The 17264-nt window shown below is 40.2% G+C and overlaps 1 protein-coding gene across 4 annotated transcripts in view; it reads right to left on the bottom strand.

Annotated features, from left to right (window-relative positions):
• The window catches only part of EFL1 (elongation factor like GTPase 1), a 113343-nt gene that overhangs the window by 60742 nt on the left and 35337 nt on the right, over positions 1-17264 (bottom strand). For all 4 annotated transcript variants that reach the window (XM_025271517.3, XM_025271520.3, XM_025271518.3 and 1 more), the window contains one exon: positions 13962-14100. In XM_025271517.3, the coding sequence (XP_025127302.3) occupies positions 13962-14100 (139 nt within the window). The remainder of the gene's footprint in view (positions 1-13961; positions 14101-17264) is intronic.

Raw genomic sequence — 17264 nt, 5'->3', positions numbered from 1 at the left:
TATATGCCACTCAGGGAGCAACTGGTCTCTCCACAGTTGAAACTAAGAGATTCTGGGCCTCATAAATACCTACAGTAAGAAAGCCCTGGGCAGGCATCTTCATTCCAGGCAAGACCCTGGCTGGGGCAGAATCAGCCATTCTGGATGCTGGCCAGTGGACTCAGTTTGAGACAGCCAGACCCGGGGCCCACAACAGAGGCACTTATTTGAAAATAGGAAGAACTTCTCCTCAAACAGACTGGTACTGGTACAATTTAACGGTTTAAAATGATTCAATCATAATTAAGTTAGGAGGCCAGAACAACACAGAGCTGGGTTTAAGTCACAGCCCGTTCCTAAACTCCCCATCACTAGAAATGGCTTAACATGTTAAGGATGTCATCTTTTCCCAAATGTATCAATTCACACATATAAAATTATTTCTTACTATAAGACATATGTATGTAGGAAAAAAACTTATGCATGGACAGAAGTTTGGGAAAATACACATTATACTGCATATTCTAAACACCTACAGTAATTACCCCTAGGACAGTAATTCGCCTAGTTTTTTCAATATTTACTGAGCTTTACAGTAAAAGCAGGTGATCACAATTTACTTCTGTAAATAAATCAAATGTCTCAATACAGATATTTAATTTGCTGGGATGAAATAAAATGATTTCAAGTTCATATGGAAAAATAAATGTTCAAAAAGAGCCAGGGAAAAAAAAGTATTAAAACAAAAATTGATAAAACCAGATTAAGAAAGAATTTACTAAAACCATCAAAACCAAACAATACAGACTGAGGATAGAAAACAAGAGCCTGGAATCAGACAAGCACAGTATTTGTAGAAATTTAACAGTGACAGAAGTGGTAGTGAAACTTGGGTTTGGGGGTAAGGTTTATTTGAGAAACTGAGGGCAGAACAGCTGTGCTGCTGGGGGAAAAAAAAAAAGCTGGAGCATTTGGCCAGTGGGTAATCTGGTCCATGCCAGAGCTTAGGTGGGCACAGGGGCTATGTGACATGAAACAGTCCAAGAACAACGTAAGAAAGAGTACAACTGCCAAAGTATGTGATACAGGATAAGAGAATTAAACAAAAAGAAGAGAGGAAAAGTACCACGTGTGGTCCCTAAACACCACACATCTGAGAAGATGATGCAGCAAGTGGGGACAAACCAGTTCTCAGCTATGGGGCCTGAGTTCTGCCTTATCTAGGGAACTCTCTTAGGGCGCTGGAAAGGGGCCTCAAATGGCTCCTGGGAGGGGGGCAATTCTGGCCTTTACAAAGCCCAGGACAATGTTCTTCTCTTGCCTGGACCAAGGCACACAGAAAACCAAAAAAGACTCAGCTATCTCTGCTTCTCCAACACCAAAAAGCCTCTTGTAGCCCAGAATTTACCCTGTGAATCTCCCAGAACACCTGGGATACACGGAATGGAGGAAGAAGCAGTTTGTTTCAGTGTCTACATGAGCCAAAGGAAGAATCTCCAGTGATAACACCCGGCGCTGGGGCCCCAGACCGCCTTATCACATTAAAACATCACTCTCCTGATACACTTTTAAATGAGAAACGCTCAGACCAAGCAAGGAGTCTGCTCTCATCTATGAAATCACAGAGTATTTATGATGAAAAGCAAATGTGTTCACTTCTAAAGGAAAGTTTTCCACACTCTTTCTTTTGTATTTGAGAACATTTTAAACTCTGGAGAAATAAATGATCAACACTAAGTAGCTCTGGCTGCTCATGTGTTCTTTCAACTAAGCTCAGTGGTCTTCCTATCTGATCAATTGAGTCATCCAACCAATATTCACTGAATGCAGTGCAGAGACTTATGAGGCCCAGTCCGTAAGGTATCTGCAGTCAGTGCCTTATGCCCAAATTAGAGCTTGTGTGAGGTATTAGGATAGTATAAGCTAAGTGTCCACCAGTGATGGAGAAAAGGGCTTACTTCCCTAGGAAAAGGTGAACTGACTTTCCTTCCCATGCTATAGAACTGGAAAAAGGACAAGTACTTTTGAAAAGATCACAATATATTTTATTCAAGGGCAGAACATAGCTGCTTTCAGCCCCTACTGCTCTTAATACTATTCTAGAGATCCAGCTAAGGATGTACCTTACAAATGACAGTTTAAGAAAATTAATATATTTCCTTTTAAGAAAACAAACTATTCTGCTTTTTTGTGAAATGCTTTATATTTAGTAATCACTATTATTTTCAGAATAACATTTCAGAAGAATATATACCCAATTTATAGTTAATACCTTCTTGAAAAGGGTTCCTCAAGTGGCTCAGAGGTAAAGAATCCACCTGCCAATGCAGGAGATGTGGGTTCAATCTCTGGGTCGGGAAGATACCCTGGAGAAGCGAATGGCAATTTGGTTCAGCATTCTTGCTAGGAAATCTCATGGACAGAGGAGCCTGGCGGGTTATAGTCCATGGGCCCATAAAAGAGTTGGACATGACTGAGTGTGTACACACAAACACAAACACCTTCCTTCTTGTGGGGGAAAGAAAAAAATTAAACGTGAACTCTGAATCTACCCCAAACAGCTCATGGCTTTGTTGAGGCACATAACGTGGCCTTTCAGGGAAGAATATGGGATGATACCACTTCACTCTGTGTTCAAGCTGGCACACGTGCTTCTCAGGAGAACTTCTCTACCTCCCCCAACTTGCAAACCAGCGCCTCTGCCTCAGCCACTCCTCCTCCTCTAAAACACCACTTCTGGAGTCAGGCTCTGACCCAAACGCAACGGTGTTCTTGACATCAATGGTGGCAATTCTGAAGTTTCAAGGATTCACCCTTTCTGCCTTGCTTCTCCGGGAAACTAATTCCCTCTGCCATCTCTACTTCAAGCTCTCTCTTGAGGAAGTTACTGAAAGTTCTGATTCTCTGTTAACTCTGAATAATGAAGGATGAGAGGGAGAGTCAGAGAAATAGTTTCAGTAGGAACCAAAACTTCCCTGGTGGCTCAGTCAGTAAAGAATCTTCCTGCAATGCAGGAGGCCAGGGATCGATCCCTAGGTTGGGAAGATCCCCTGGAGAAGGAAATGGCAACCGACTCTAGTATTCTTCCCTGGAAAATCCCATGAACAGAGGAGCCTGGCGGGCTACAGTTTATGGGGTTGCAGAGTCAGACATGAATGAGTGACTTAAACCACCACAGAAGCCAAAGCATCTGATTTCTTTTCTACACACATTTTTTTGGAGGATTTTTTCAAACAGCCTTCATAAGAACAACAGAATGTTTATGGTGGCAAGCCTGAATTTTTTCAATTAGATCAAGAGCTGCATTTATTAATAAATAAGCAACATGCTAAATTAGAAAAGTGTTCTTTAATCTTCATAATTATATGCTTCACTTATGATTTATTTTCTTAATATGTGTGACTATTGGCAGTCAATTAGCTAATGATAATGTTTCCCATGGAAATCAATGGTAAATAACCATGTTACTTAATTAACATTTTGCCTTTTGATATTTTTTTGTAACAAAATAAAGGGCATCCTCCTACTGCTATCCATTATCTTCATCTGCAAGATGAAATGAAGGATCAGAGTGGTTAAGCACCTTGCCCAAGGCTACAAAGCTGAAAAGTTGCTCAGCTGGAATTTTAACCCAGAGGATCCTATTTCTATACTTCCTATTTCTCCACTCAATAGCATAAGTTCTATAAAATTGCACCAATGGTATCAAAGAAAGACATTAACACTGTCATCTCTTCTGATCTTTAAAAAAAATCAAATTAGATGATGTTTTAGGTATAAAAAAGGTAAAAAGAAAAATAAAACAGGTGTCTTGCTGTTACCTGTTCTTCAAAGTGGTTGTACCAATGTACAAATTACATTAAAAGGTTATAAAAGTTTCCAAGCCTCATCCTTACAACATAGGACACTGCCAGATTTTAAGAATCTCACCATTTGAACAGCTATCATGATTGAAAAATATATGCATTTCCTTGATTACATTCACATCTAATGAATCTGCCACAGTTTGGTCATACTAGAAACATATTTCTCCCTCAAACATCACACCTTCCTCTCAACCACAGTTTGTTTTTTCTGAAAAAATCAAGAGATGTTGAGCCTTTATAATTACTGCCACCACTCAAAATTCACAGTGATTGTTATCACTCAAAATCACTTCAAACCATTTCAAGAGTCTTTACAAATACTTCCTTTTTGGAAAAATTTTTAAAAATTCTATTGAACCATTTACCCTCTCTCCTAAGACTATAATATCTTCATAGCCAAATCTTTGTGCACAATATTAATAATTTCCCTCTGAATCAATTCATAAAGGTAGCACTTTTGGGTCAAAGGATATGATGATTTTCCAAGGTGTAATTATCTTTAAAACTCTTGATACATATGCCAAGTGGTACTCCAATGGAGAGTATCAATTCAGGAGTATATGAGTGTATCTGACAGTCAGCTGTCAGCTGGACAAAACTGAATTTGGCCTTGTCAACCAGACTACTGTGTGACTCATCACAGATATCTTCCTAAACTGCATAAGCCATTTACAGAAGTCAAATTATTTCCCCATTCTGGCAGGCATTAAAAACACTAAGAGGTCCAGTGCCTCACCGTCAGTTTTTTAAACTTGACCTTTGCTTCATCCATTACCACCTACTCTTTCCTACTTCCTATATCTCACATTTGATTTGTTCGTATCTTAGGGGCTTAGCTAACTTCCAGGCTCTGACTTCCCTGGCCTCCCCAGGGTTGGCATGAAGATTATGCAGATTCAGCTCACAAGTATGTTTCCAGTATCATCTGAAGTGGACTATGACCTGCAGTACATTGACTATTATGTGTAAGTTCTAAATACAACTGTTCACTTTTTCAATTACTGTATCTGAAACAGGCTTGGCAGGTAGGGCCAAAATCAAATAGAAATGAGGAAACCGCAACAAGCTGATGAGCTGAGTCTGTCGAGGTGGCTCAGTGATAGGTGAGCTCGCCCCGTCCCTGCCAACTAGGTCTCAGTGGTACTTCCTCCAGGTTTACACCTGGGACAGCTCCAAAATGTCTAAGAATAGTCTACAGTCCCTCCCTGACGGGTACTAGACTCAGGGCAAACTTTTATTGCTGCGTCTGAGCAATCCTCACTAAACATCCCATCTCCACTTCTGCACAAACCACCTAGCAGTCCCATCTAGTCAAGGTATAATCCTATGTTGTGGTTGCTCAGTCACTCACTCAGTCGTGTCTGACTCTTTGCGACCCCATGGACTGTAGCCTGCCAGACTCCTCTGTCCATGGGATTCTCCAGGCAAGAATACCGGAGAGGGTACAATCCTATGATCTAACAGCTAGCAAAAGTTCACTGTGGTTTCTCCATAAGTTACCATATGCTTTGAAATTTTCCAAGTCTTCCTTCCTCTTACAGTCAACCAGGTCTTTCACACTGTTGAGTTGGAGAGGTTATACTCTACATACCACTCACCACTGGAGCATGTCACTGCATCCTTCATCTTTCCCCTTTCACGGCCTCTTTTTCACTCTGAAAAACAACTATCATCGAACTATCTCTCTCTCTCTCTCTCTCTCTCTCTCTCACACATACACTCTCTCTTTCTCCCCCTTGGCTTTCACCCAACCACTCCTTCAGACTATTAACCCACAGCTTGCCTTTCTTCACTGAAAAACTTCAGCAAAAATCATTTCAATTATCTGTTCCTTTATTTCCTCTGACAAGCTAGTCTCTATAACTGCCATGTAAAAGAGAAATATAGTATTTGGAGACGGATACCCTTCACATACCCATTTGTTCTCATATAATGTCTAGAGTGGCAGCAGGCTAATTAACAAGTCAATTTTTAGGTTATGAAGTTGTATTCATCAACCTATTCAAAAGATGTTATGCAGTTTTAGCCAGTTACTCCAGTGAGTAAAAACGTGGATTCGACAGACACATGTGAAAATGAGCATTTTACTAAACCATATGGTAACAATTCTATCCGAGGTAACAGACAAGAGGGCTCCAGCCATCCCATAACCTGCTCAGCTGCCTCGAGGCTAAAAGGAGCAACAGCTTGGCACACTTGTTAAATGCAACTGCAGTACACGGGTTGACAAGTGCTGAATTAGAGGACATGTAAAAACGTAATAATAAAAAATGCTGCATATAAAACTAAAGAAATCCAGCCAAAGTGATCAGTAAGATTCAGGCTATGCATACTTTCACTTGGGGGAAAAAAAAGGAAAAAAAGATGAACCAACTCTTCTAAATAAAAAAGAGACAGTAACAATTGATAACATTATCAAATCACAACCTGACAACCAACCAGGTATAAATTTCTTTTAAATGTAAACTGGTAATTTTTTTTTTTTTGCTGTGCTGCACAGAATGCAGGATCTTAGTTTCCTGGTGAGGGACTGAATCTGTGCCGAAGCAGGTATAAGCTGCTTTCATGAGGTTTAATCAAATTTAAGGGCCAAGAAATTCTTGTGTTGATAAAACTGTTCTGCAAAACAAGAAACAATGAAAATATCCCCTAATCTGTTATTCCTGCATATAGCTTAGTATAAAGCTGATATTTAAACTATACAAATATAAAATATTCAAAAAACTATAGATTGGGCAAACTTACAAATACTACAAACATTTTACAGAAAAAACTACCAAAAAACTGAATTCACTGTTCTATTAACATATTGAAATATACTCATCAAATAGTTTATCCCAGGAATATAAAGCTGGTTTGATATTAGAAAACATGTTAAAGTAATTCACAATATAAGTGGATCAAAAGAGAGAAATATCACCTGAATGATGTGGAAAACACCGCTTGATAAATCTCAACATCAACCCACATTTAAAAAATTAATCTAGTAAGCAGAAACAAGAAGATACTTTATTTTCATCATATAGACTAACCAAATCCAATCTCACGGAAACACTAAAATGTTTACAAGAATTCCTCTACCTTAAAAGAAATAAGATACTACTCTTACACTACTCTTCAACACTGTTCTAAGAGTTACAGAAAATGCACTGAAACGAAAGGGAAAAAGCTATAAATGTTCTGAGAAGAGATTATCTCAAAGAGAAAAATAAACAGGCTATAAAACTATACAGAAAGTATGATTTTTTTTGTATTAAAAATATACTACAGGGATTTCCCTTGTGGTCCCGTGGTTAAGAATGTGCATTTCCACTGCAGCGGCACAGATTCGATCCCTTACGAGGAAACTAAGATCCTTCACTCTGTGCAGCACAACAACAACAACAAATTACCAATTTATATTTAAAAATCATCAAGAAGGTGAATTTTGTGTAACTACATTTTCATCACAATTTAAAACCTAAGTATACACATGTAGAGATTTTAAAAAAGACTGGTGGCTATCCCTATGTAAGAAAGAATTCTTACTTGGCTTCTCTGCACTTCTCAAATAGATCTCTATTGTGACCCACATTATGCTGAAAACTTTTAAAAATGATTATCACATTCTATAGAAATTTCTCCAGAATGACACTGTCCAAAATGGTAGCCATTAGTAACATGTGGTTACTGAGTTCTTGAAATGTGACTGGTGCATCTGATGAAGTAAGTTTTTTTAATGTTATCTGATTCTAATCTTTAATGGCATATGGCAAACGGCTAACAACTGAACAGTATAGTTCTAGAGGGTAGAATAGATGGAACTTTCCCATTTTGGATCACCATGACACAAAGAAAATAATGGCAATTTTATTAATCATACAAGAAAAGTCTGGATGAAATACTGGAAAATCGACTATAACAGTGTACGAAGAAAATATGCAATGCTTAAGTATTATTTTCTTCCAGAAACACAAGGACATCTTAATAATCAGGAAATAACTAAATATAATTCATGACATCAATTACAGCAAGGAGAAAAGCTCTATAACCCTGTCTTCAGATGCTGAGAATGCATCAGTAAGATTTAAGTATTTATTCCTGATTTTCAAAAATCTCAGAACTTTCCTAGCATGATTAAAAAATACAAATCTTTGGGCATCAGCAAACCTGTAACTAACATACTAGGAATATTTCCATTCAAGTCAGGAGGAACAAGACAGATGAGCAGCTATAACTATTATTATTTATCATACCTTTACAGACAATATAAAAATAAAAAGAAATAAGACAACTATTACAAAATCGGAGAATAAATTATCATCTATAAAACAAAAGTTATTAAAAATCAGTTGAAACTATTAATACTAAGAAATGAATAGTAAGGCTCCTGGTTATTCTTTCCAAGTGGAAATGCTGATAATAAGTATATTTAAAAGAAATCCACTAGTAAGTGAATTTAAAGTATTACAAAAGTACTACAAAGGCTTAAGAGTCACAAAATGTTGAGCTTTCCCTTGAAACAATCAAATCAAATCTGCTAGTAAAATTCTTCAAAGGTTTCTGACTCTTCAGTCAGCCCACATGAGTAAGGATACACACAAATACTCTCTCTCCATTCAATGCACACTGACTTCCTACCAACCCAGCAAACAACCATGGCAAAACTAAAACTATTTCAGAAAAAGGCTAATTGATACTTATTTTCTTTATGTTGAAAAAAGAGAACTATCATGTTTCCTCTTGGAATATGCCCCTGAAATGTTAAAGAGTTAACCATATGGAAGAGATCTAAAAGTGTATGAGAGAAAGCTAAAGATTTGGAATCCTAATTCAATTTCCCCTCACATTTAAATAGGAGCCTGGAGCAAACATTTATTTTTAGAGATACTCTCAGCAGAGAACTGAACAAAAGACTATTGTGTGTTCAACCTGGTAAGGTCTCTGCGGTCCCATCTCTACCAACTTTTCAAACATCAGGTTGGAGTTAAATGATTTTCAACTTTCAATTGACTATTTCCAGACCATAAAATCTAACCACACTTATCAGACGGTGTAAGTATTCCAAGTGAGTTATAGCTGAGTACAAATGTGAAATCTGCATTTTTCAAGTGCCAGTAAAAGAACTTTACTTTAGACTTTGACTCTATACACTGACTTGCTCAAGAATGCCATATAATGTTTTCATTTCCTTCCCAACAAAATTTTCATCTGCAGCTGATAAATCTGACTCGGTATCATTTTGGATGAAAAGCATATGGGTATCAGTCATACCACTCTATGATTTTCTTATTAAAATAAAAACTGCATCTTTTTCTCTAAGTTAACAAGAATAAAAAAGATGAAGTTAACAGGCATGCCTGATCACTATAAACATTGCTGTCTCAATTTGTAGTATGTGTCCAGCCACAGGCCCGCTACAATATAAAAAGAAAGAAGAAATCACCTTTGATCCATGGTGTGGTCATCTTAAAACATGTCCTCGAGTTCTCTGATGTAGCTCCCATTGAAGGTGGAGCTAGTTCCCTCCCTGGGAGTCTGGGCTAGGCTTAGTGACTCCTGACCACTTAATGAAGAAAATGTGGCAAAAATGAGACTGAAGGAGTTACGGGCTAGGCCTCAGAGGCTGATGCAGTTTCCTCCTGGGATGCTCAGCTGCAGAACCCTATCAGTGTGCTGCAAGGAAGCCAAGTAGCCACGTGCAAAGATCACACGTTCCAGCCCTAGTGCCACATCCACACACGGTCCCAGCCAACAGATAGCATCAGTCAGCAGACACGGGAGTGAAAAGCACCTTCACAGGATTCCAGCGCCCAGGCTTTGAGCACTTCAACCGACACCGTGTGGCATGGAAACAAGCTGTCCCACCAAACCTGCCTGAATCGCAGATTCATGAAAAATTTAAGACTGCCTTTGTTTTAAGGCGCTAGGGCTTTGGGTGGTTTGTTTTGCAGTAACAGATAAGTAGAACGTGTAGACTAATTCAACCACGTTCAGCCATTCAGTTTATTCTTTTCATCCACACCCCACCCCATCCCACTCTCCCCCTCCCCTCCCTGCTCATCCCCTATGACAGGAAAACTCTTCAGTAAACATACGATGCTGGCATGCCTGGTCTCAGTCAGCTCACTCTAGAAACCACAGCGAAACCCCAGCATTTATCACCCTTGCTGGCAATCAGCTTTCTCTTGTGCTGATTTCTCTCTCACCTCTTAACACACTCCTGTCCTGCCTTAAACTTACTCCTCACTCCGAAAGGTTGTATTCAACACCTGGCTTATGAAACTGCTGCTACTGCTACATATGCTCCAGTTTTTAAATCAATGAACAAGTGAAATTTGCCTTACAAACTGGTAACTAGTTCAAGATGTTCCGATGGAGCCACTGAAATGGGTTCTCAACCCAACCTAGTAACTATATCAAAAATTTACTGTTCCTCTAAGGAATACTAGGAAGAGAAATGTCCTAATAACTGACATAAGGTTTTTCTTTAAAAAACACAAGCCTGAAAAGTTAAAGCTAGGGGGGACCTTAGAGATGATCTAGCCTAGGACTTTTTTTCAATCAGTGGTATATTGACATAATCCAGGGACAATTTTTATGACAAAAGTACTAAGCATTTTTATCTCACTCTATCCTCACTGAAATGTCAACCTGCCATAATATGACAATGTCAACTGCCATAATGGCAATTATAAACTTGAATTTTGTTTGTATTTTATTTTTACATTAGTTTGTATGTATCTTACAAACATGATGTCCATGAAATTTTGTTTATATTTTATAGCTACAGTAATAAAATGCATCCATACAATGCTGTTTAATGTTCTATCCTTAAAACTTAGGATATATGATAAACATAATAGAAGCAGCTCTGAAAGTCCATAACAGTTTTAGAAAAAACAATCAAAGTAGCTGTTCTATTTTTACAATAAGATTGTTAGTAAAAATTACTCTAGTCCAAATTATTTTGGAAAGCTGGGGACCAGAAAGGTTATACAATTGGCCTGAGGCCATATGTTAGTTAGTGGCAGAACTAGGAGCAGAATTTTGGTATACTCATGCTTTACAGTCAAGCACAGGGCTCGAACAGATCTAGGTTAATAGAGAGAAAACAATTTCGGTATGCTTCAATTTAGAAGGTAAGCTGAAGTGGCTGGCTGGGTTCCAATCCCTTCAATGTTACATTTATAATCACTCTGGCAGACTATCTTCTTCCCTAATGTAAAGAAACAGAACTGTAATGAAGGGGCTTCAGGCAACACCAGGCAAATGTGGAGGAAATGTGGTTGAGAGTGTGGACAGGCTCTTCAAAAACCATTCACCATCCCATATCCCCTGCCTTACTTGTAGAGACTATAAGAGACTCAACCTTTGGCTTTCACTGCAGCTAGGGGTGACCACATGACAAAAATCACAAAGAAGAGAGGATATATAATACACTGGTCGTTAACAGGGCATTTCTTCCCAAATAAAAACACCAGTGCTTGCTCAACAGGGACCCCAGGTGTGCCAGACTTAACCCTTTAGCCCTGGATTATGGGGAAGTCCAGGGGGAAAAAAGGTGCCAGGCAGTGGGGGTTGGGGAGCAGTGCCTGCTTATTCCAACCTCAGATTGTGGTGTTTCCACACATTAAGACTGGCACCAGTGTGTGCTGGCTGAATACCAGCTCTGCTTCACACCTGCCCACAATTCCCATATCCAAACCACTGAACGTCCTCATCATTCCACAGAGCAAACCAGACCTTTTCATCCCAAACATATCTTAGTTTCTAATTCCCTACTGAGAGAGGTGAAAGCTGGCATAATGGAATAATCAGAACACACATGACAACTGATATTTAGAAGAGATGTATAAAGCCTCTGTTTATGAGCACTTCTTAGTAAGAGATATTTTAGATATCTGTCTAATAGACCATATATGGGGCGGTCACTGCCAAAGGGTTTTAAAGTAACATCAACCAAATCATCCAAAATAAATAACCTAATGACCACAAAAATAAATGAAACATCAGTGCTGTGAGAAGGCCTTTGGCCCGTGTGCCCTCTTCCAGCCAGGAATGTCAATGCAGATGCCATCTTGGTCCCATGGGGACAAAGCCCCATGCTAAGGACTGTGAACAGGTGAAGAGAGGGAACCTGCTCCCTGATGACATAAGACAGCCACCGCACCAGTCCTCAGCTGTCTATCCTCTACCCTAATCTTCCCACTGAGGGAAACTGAAGACTGTGCAGTTGGTTTTTTGATCACTGGCAGTTAAACACAATCCTAATGCTTCTACAAAATATATCTCACTTTTCTGTTTAATTCATTTTGTCCCAAAGTTGTGTGTCCATCTTATTTTTTTAACAACTTAATTTGGTAAACAAATGTTTAACCAACAGGCACCTTTACCAACACCCTAGCTCCTACCACTGCTTCCAAATAACTTCAAAAGATCAGTAAAAGAGAATGAGGTATTTCTCTCTTCCCCAAGATGAAGAATGCTTTAATCTGTGGCCGGTCTCCTGCAGATAGCAGGGTTACGGCTGCCTTAGGAGGCCGATGAGAGAGAGATGGTCTCCCTGCTCATAACACAGCTGGCCTCAGGGCTGAGCAGCACACGGCAATCTAGAAATAGACAGAAGGCAACCAGAACGACTGCACGTCATGTTCCTGACCTCTGCTGGGGAGAGAGCACAAACAACGACCCTTAACTGGATGGGATACGACAGAAACCACACTCTGAATTCTTCTTCAGTACTTCTCTCTTCACTTGAACGTTGTGTTAGAGATCTTCCACCTCACCTTCCATTTAAGAAACAAAATTAATTGAGTGTGAGGAATACAGGAATCACAAGGAAGGTTTATAAACAAAAACAGAGTGCTTTCTATTCATCTTCCCATGTCCTTCCTGATAAAAAATGTTTTGCTGGTTATGGAAGCTCATAAGTCATGTAAATTGTTAGGGTTCAACAGCATTTTCCAAAGAGGGTGAAAAGAATGGGTAACACTGAGGAGAGGCTAGAAATTCATGCCCCAAAAAAATTATTGAAAAAATTTTTAATTACGTATTTCTGCAAGGGAGCATCAAAACGCAAATTTCTTGGACTAAAGTGGACAAAATCCAGCAGCTCCAGACCAGCAGTCTAGACCATTTCTCTAAAACATAAAAAGGAGCTGGAGCCCAAGGAGTCCCCCCATAAATAGCTCTACACCTGACAAGGACTCCAAGGGTTCAGAACGGGACCCAGCATTCCATTTCACACTCAGAGTGCCTATGATGATCCAAGGAAAATTCCTTCATCTGAGTCTTCAAGGCTGCACTGAAGACCTTTAAAAGTGAACTCTGCAAAGAAGTAATGAACGTTATGGAGACGAGGAACAGTATTTATGGATTTAAAATATAAAACAACATTCAATGGATTAAAAAAGCCTGGAAGCAGACAGACCCTTGTATCAGAATAGTTTCTGGTACTTTAGAACCAGAAGTGTCTTATTCATCTGAACTGACTTTACTGTGAGCAGAAATTCTTTCTCATCCCAAATGAATGGAACCTCAGCTTATTCACAGATTTCTTAAGCAGTTGCTTTTTATTTCCTACCATAATTTACAGCAAGTTACTGCTGTACATGGGCTTCCCTGGTAGCTCAGCTGGTAAAAAAATCTGCCTGCAATGCAGGAGACCCCAGTTCAATTCCTGAGTCGGGAAGATGCCCTGGAGAAGGGACAGGCTGCATAGTCCAGTATTCTTGGGCTTCCCTGCTGGCTAAGACAGTAAAGAATCTTCCTGCAATGCGGGAGACCTGGGTTCGATCCCTGGGTTGGGAGGAACCCCTGGAGGAGGGTATGGCAACCCACTCCAGTACTCTTGCCTAGAGAATCCCCATGGATAGAGGAGCGTGGTGGGCTCCAGTCCAAGAGGTCACAAAGAGTCGGACATGACTGAGTGACTAAGCACAGCACAGCACTACTGTACACACTAATTACTGAAATGCACTAAGTTAAAACCAAAGGACATGACCCAAAATGACTAAATAAACAAAAACAAGAATGAGATCCAAGTCATTCCCTCAGAGACCTCACGTGGTTCGGGTGACACATCAGGCCACGTCTCGGAGCGGAGCAGAGGTGTGACGCGCAGCACCACCCTACCTAGCACGTTTCCTGGAGGCACCTCCTCGAGGCCTTCCAGTTCCCTTCCCATCAGGAGGTACAGGTTTTCCAGCGTGCAGCACGCCATGTGGGGGACCGGGGGAAGGTCCTCTAATGGAGCTGAGAAGCCTAATGGCACCTGGGCAAAAAAGAAAAAAGACAGAAGCTAAGTTAGGAGACGTCAAAGGAAAACAGGTCTGGGTTAATACCTACAAAGTTACTTTGATTCATAAGTAAGATACAGTGCAGTCACAGTGCTCCATGTAAACCCGAAACATTCAGATCTGAAATGGTGTGATATAAAAACAAGTCTCAGTTTATGAGTAAATTCTGAACTAGAGAGACTTCTCATATACATAAAGCCTGTCAAGAATTACACATAATCATAAACTTTATGGCTAATATAAATTCTGCTGTGACCTGGTAAAAGTGAAAGTGAAGTTGCTCAGTCGTGTCCGACTCTTTGCGACCCCAAGGACTGTAGCCTACCAGGCTCCTCAGTTCATGGAATTTTCCAGGCAAGAGTACTGGAGTGGGTTGCCATTTCCTTCTCCAGGGGTCTTCTCAACCTAGGGATCGAACCCAGGTCTCCCGCACCGCAGGCAGATGCTTTACCATCTCAGCCACCAGGGATGCCCTGGTAGCACGATATTAACACACAAAAATCCTCATACCCTTCGCCAGTATTTATATGAACTGTGTCAGACACCGCTGGACACCAGAACCACTGTGCTATTATTTCAATACTCATTGTTACTATTATCACTTAAAATAGCTTTAACATTATCATATTGTCATGTCAATTACAATCTTATAATGTCCTTTAAGCATTTGACAAGGGCTGGTGCTAGTGCTGAGTAACACAGGAAAATGAATAACTTTGAGGAGTAGTTAGATGTCATAAAAATGCCATGTAAGGGCCAAATAGCCACTACTTTAGCCTGGGCTGTTAACGTGGGAGAGAGCGTGCTGTGAAACATCGGAGACTCTGACGAGAAGACACACGACACTCTCACAGCAGAGACGCTCTACATGGAACTCTGTCTACATCACATGTACTCTCATGGAGATTCTGTCTCAAATTATTCAAGATATTGTCTTGAATTATTCAACGATTTCCATATACGTGCAAGTGCCCCAAAGGCATGCCAACGAAGGAACCGACTTATTTTTGGTACCCAAGGCACTGTGCTGGTGCTGTGAAGAGGAAAAAATGTCCAGGACATCACATACAAAAAGATAATTATTGCTGGAAACATAGAGTGAGTGGCAAAAAAGGAAGCACAGGTAAGTAAATGCATAAAATCTCAAGAGGAGAGAGAAGCTACTGTGTTAGGGCAGACTTGGAAACTTCATGAAAATGATGGCCTCTGAGGCACAGGCTACATGTACATGCGTGTCTTCTGACTCACTGACAACTCTATAGGGGAGCTCTAGAGATAGGCTGGAAGAAATTTAAAATATAAGGATCAAATTGGAAGAAACAGAATTATCCACAGACAGTAGGACCATTCATTTAAAACAAACTACAGAAAAATTACTCCTTGGAAGAAAAGTTATGACCAACCTAGATAGCATATTGAAAAACAGAGACATTACTTTGCCAACAAAGGTTCGTCTAGTCAAGGCTATGGTTTTTCCTGTGGTCATGTATGGATGTGAAAGTTGGACTGTGAAGAAAGCTGAGCGCTAAAGAATTGATACTTTTGAACTGTGGTGTTGGAGAAGACTCTTGAGAGTCCCTTGGACTGTAAGGAGATCCAACCAGTCCATTCTGAAGGAGATCAGCCCTGGGATTTCTTTGGAAGGAATGATGCTAAAGCTGAAACTCCAGTACTTTGGCCACCTCATGCGAAGAGTTGATTCATTGGAAAAGACTCTGATGCTGGGAGGGATTGGGGGCAGGAGGCGAAGGGGACAATAGAGGATGAGATGGCTGGATGGCATCACTGACTTGATGGACATGAGTCTGGGTGAACTCTGGGAGTTGGTGATGGACAGGGAGGCCTGGCGTGCTGCGAATCATGGGGTCACAAAGAGTCGGAAACGACTGAGAGACTGAACTGACAGAAAAATTATAATTAGTAAGACAATTTAGCAAGAGAGTCATACACAGACCAACATACAAAAGTTAACTAACTGTATGTCTATAGATTAGCAGTAGAAAAAAAAGTACATACATATATATTTAAAACAGTAACTTTCAGAATACTAACAAAATATGAGAGAGTTAGGAATAAGTAACAAAAGTGATTAAAGATTTTTATGGAGAAAATGATAACACTTTAAATGACCTAAATAAATGGAGAACTATATCTAATACATTTATGGATAGATGGTAACCAAGATGGTAAGAAGATCACAAGTAGATTTTTATACCCCTTATTACAACACTTTTACCCTCCCCTAAAAAGTAACTCCAAACACACCAACTGCTATACTCCTCCCTGCGAATCTGAACATGTCACAGACTAGCACAAACTGCTCAGTCACCACTCGGCATGGCAACAAGTCCAAGGACCTGTCCAAGGATTCACCTGCTGCTCACACTGATGGAATAAGCATTTGAGGCAGGAGAAGTTGATGGCACAGACTTTCTTCTGCCACCTCCTCTGCCTCTCATCACAGCCAAGCACAGCAGCGCCCCTGGCTTACCTGCACCCAGAGGAGCACGATCATCTTGGAAGGCCCCACTCACAGCTTCTCGCTGATGCTGCCTGGCTCCCTGGACCTCTGGCATTCATCCTCTGACCTTTATCATTTGATTACCACATATGCACCTTCTGTATGTCCAAAAATGTTCTGAGACAGCTCTAGCTTGTGGTTTATTTCTTTCCCCTTTGGTCCAGACATACTTAGATGCTGGCTGCTCACCAACTGTCAGACCCTCCTGATCAATGTCTGGGATCTGCCTGCCAAGAAACCGCTGCCTATCACCTGCTCACCGCCCATGCCTTTGGCTCATGCCACCTGGGTTTTGGATCTTTATGTCTTGAACACCTGGCATCGTCCTGGCTCCACCAGGACATCTGTTCTTCTCAGTTCTTTCCTCTAGCCTTGAATTTCTACAAAAGCCTTATAAATTAACTAAATAAGGTTTGAAAACTTGATTCTTGTACTAGCCTAATTTCCTAAATGCTATTACTTGAGACAGGTTTATCAAATGGTACCAAAGTGACACAAGTGGAAGTATACAGATCCACCCAAATGCGCCTCCCTAGAGATCAAACGCATCTACCAATAAGGTAATCACTAATCTAACAAGAAAGCAGAACCATGAAACAATATACGAATGTTTACTTC

Source organism: Bubalus bubalis, chromosome 20 (assembly GCF_019923935.1).
Source record: "Bubalus bubalis isolate 160015118507 breed Murrah chromosome 20, NDDB_SH_1, whole genome shotgun sequence".
NCBI classification, from domain to species: domain Eukaryota; kingdom Metazoa; phylum Chordata; class Mammalia; order Artiodactyla; family Bovidae; genus Bubalus; species Bubalus bubalis.
The sequence above is the reverse complement of the archived record's forward strand: the minus strand, read 5'-3'. Positions and strand labels throughout refer to the sequence as shown.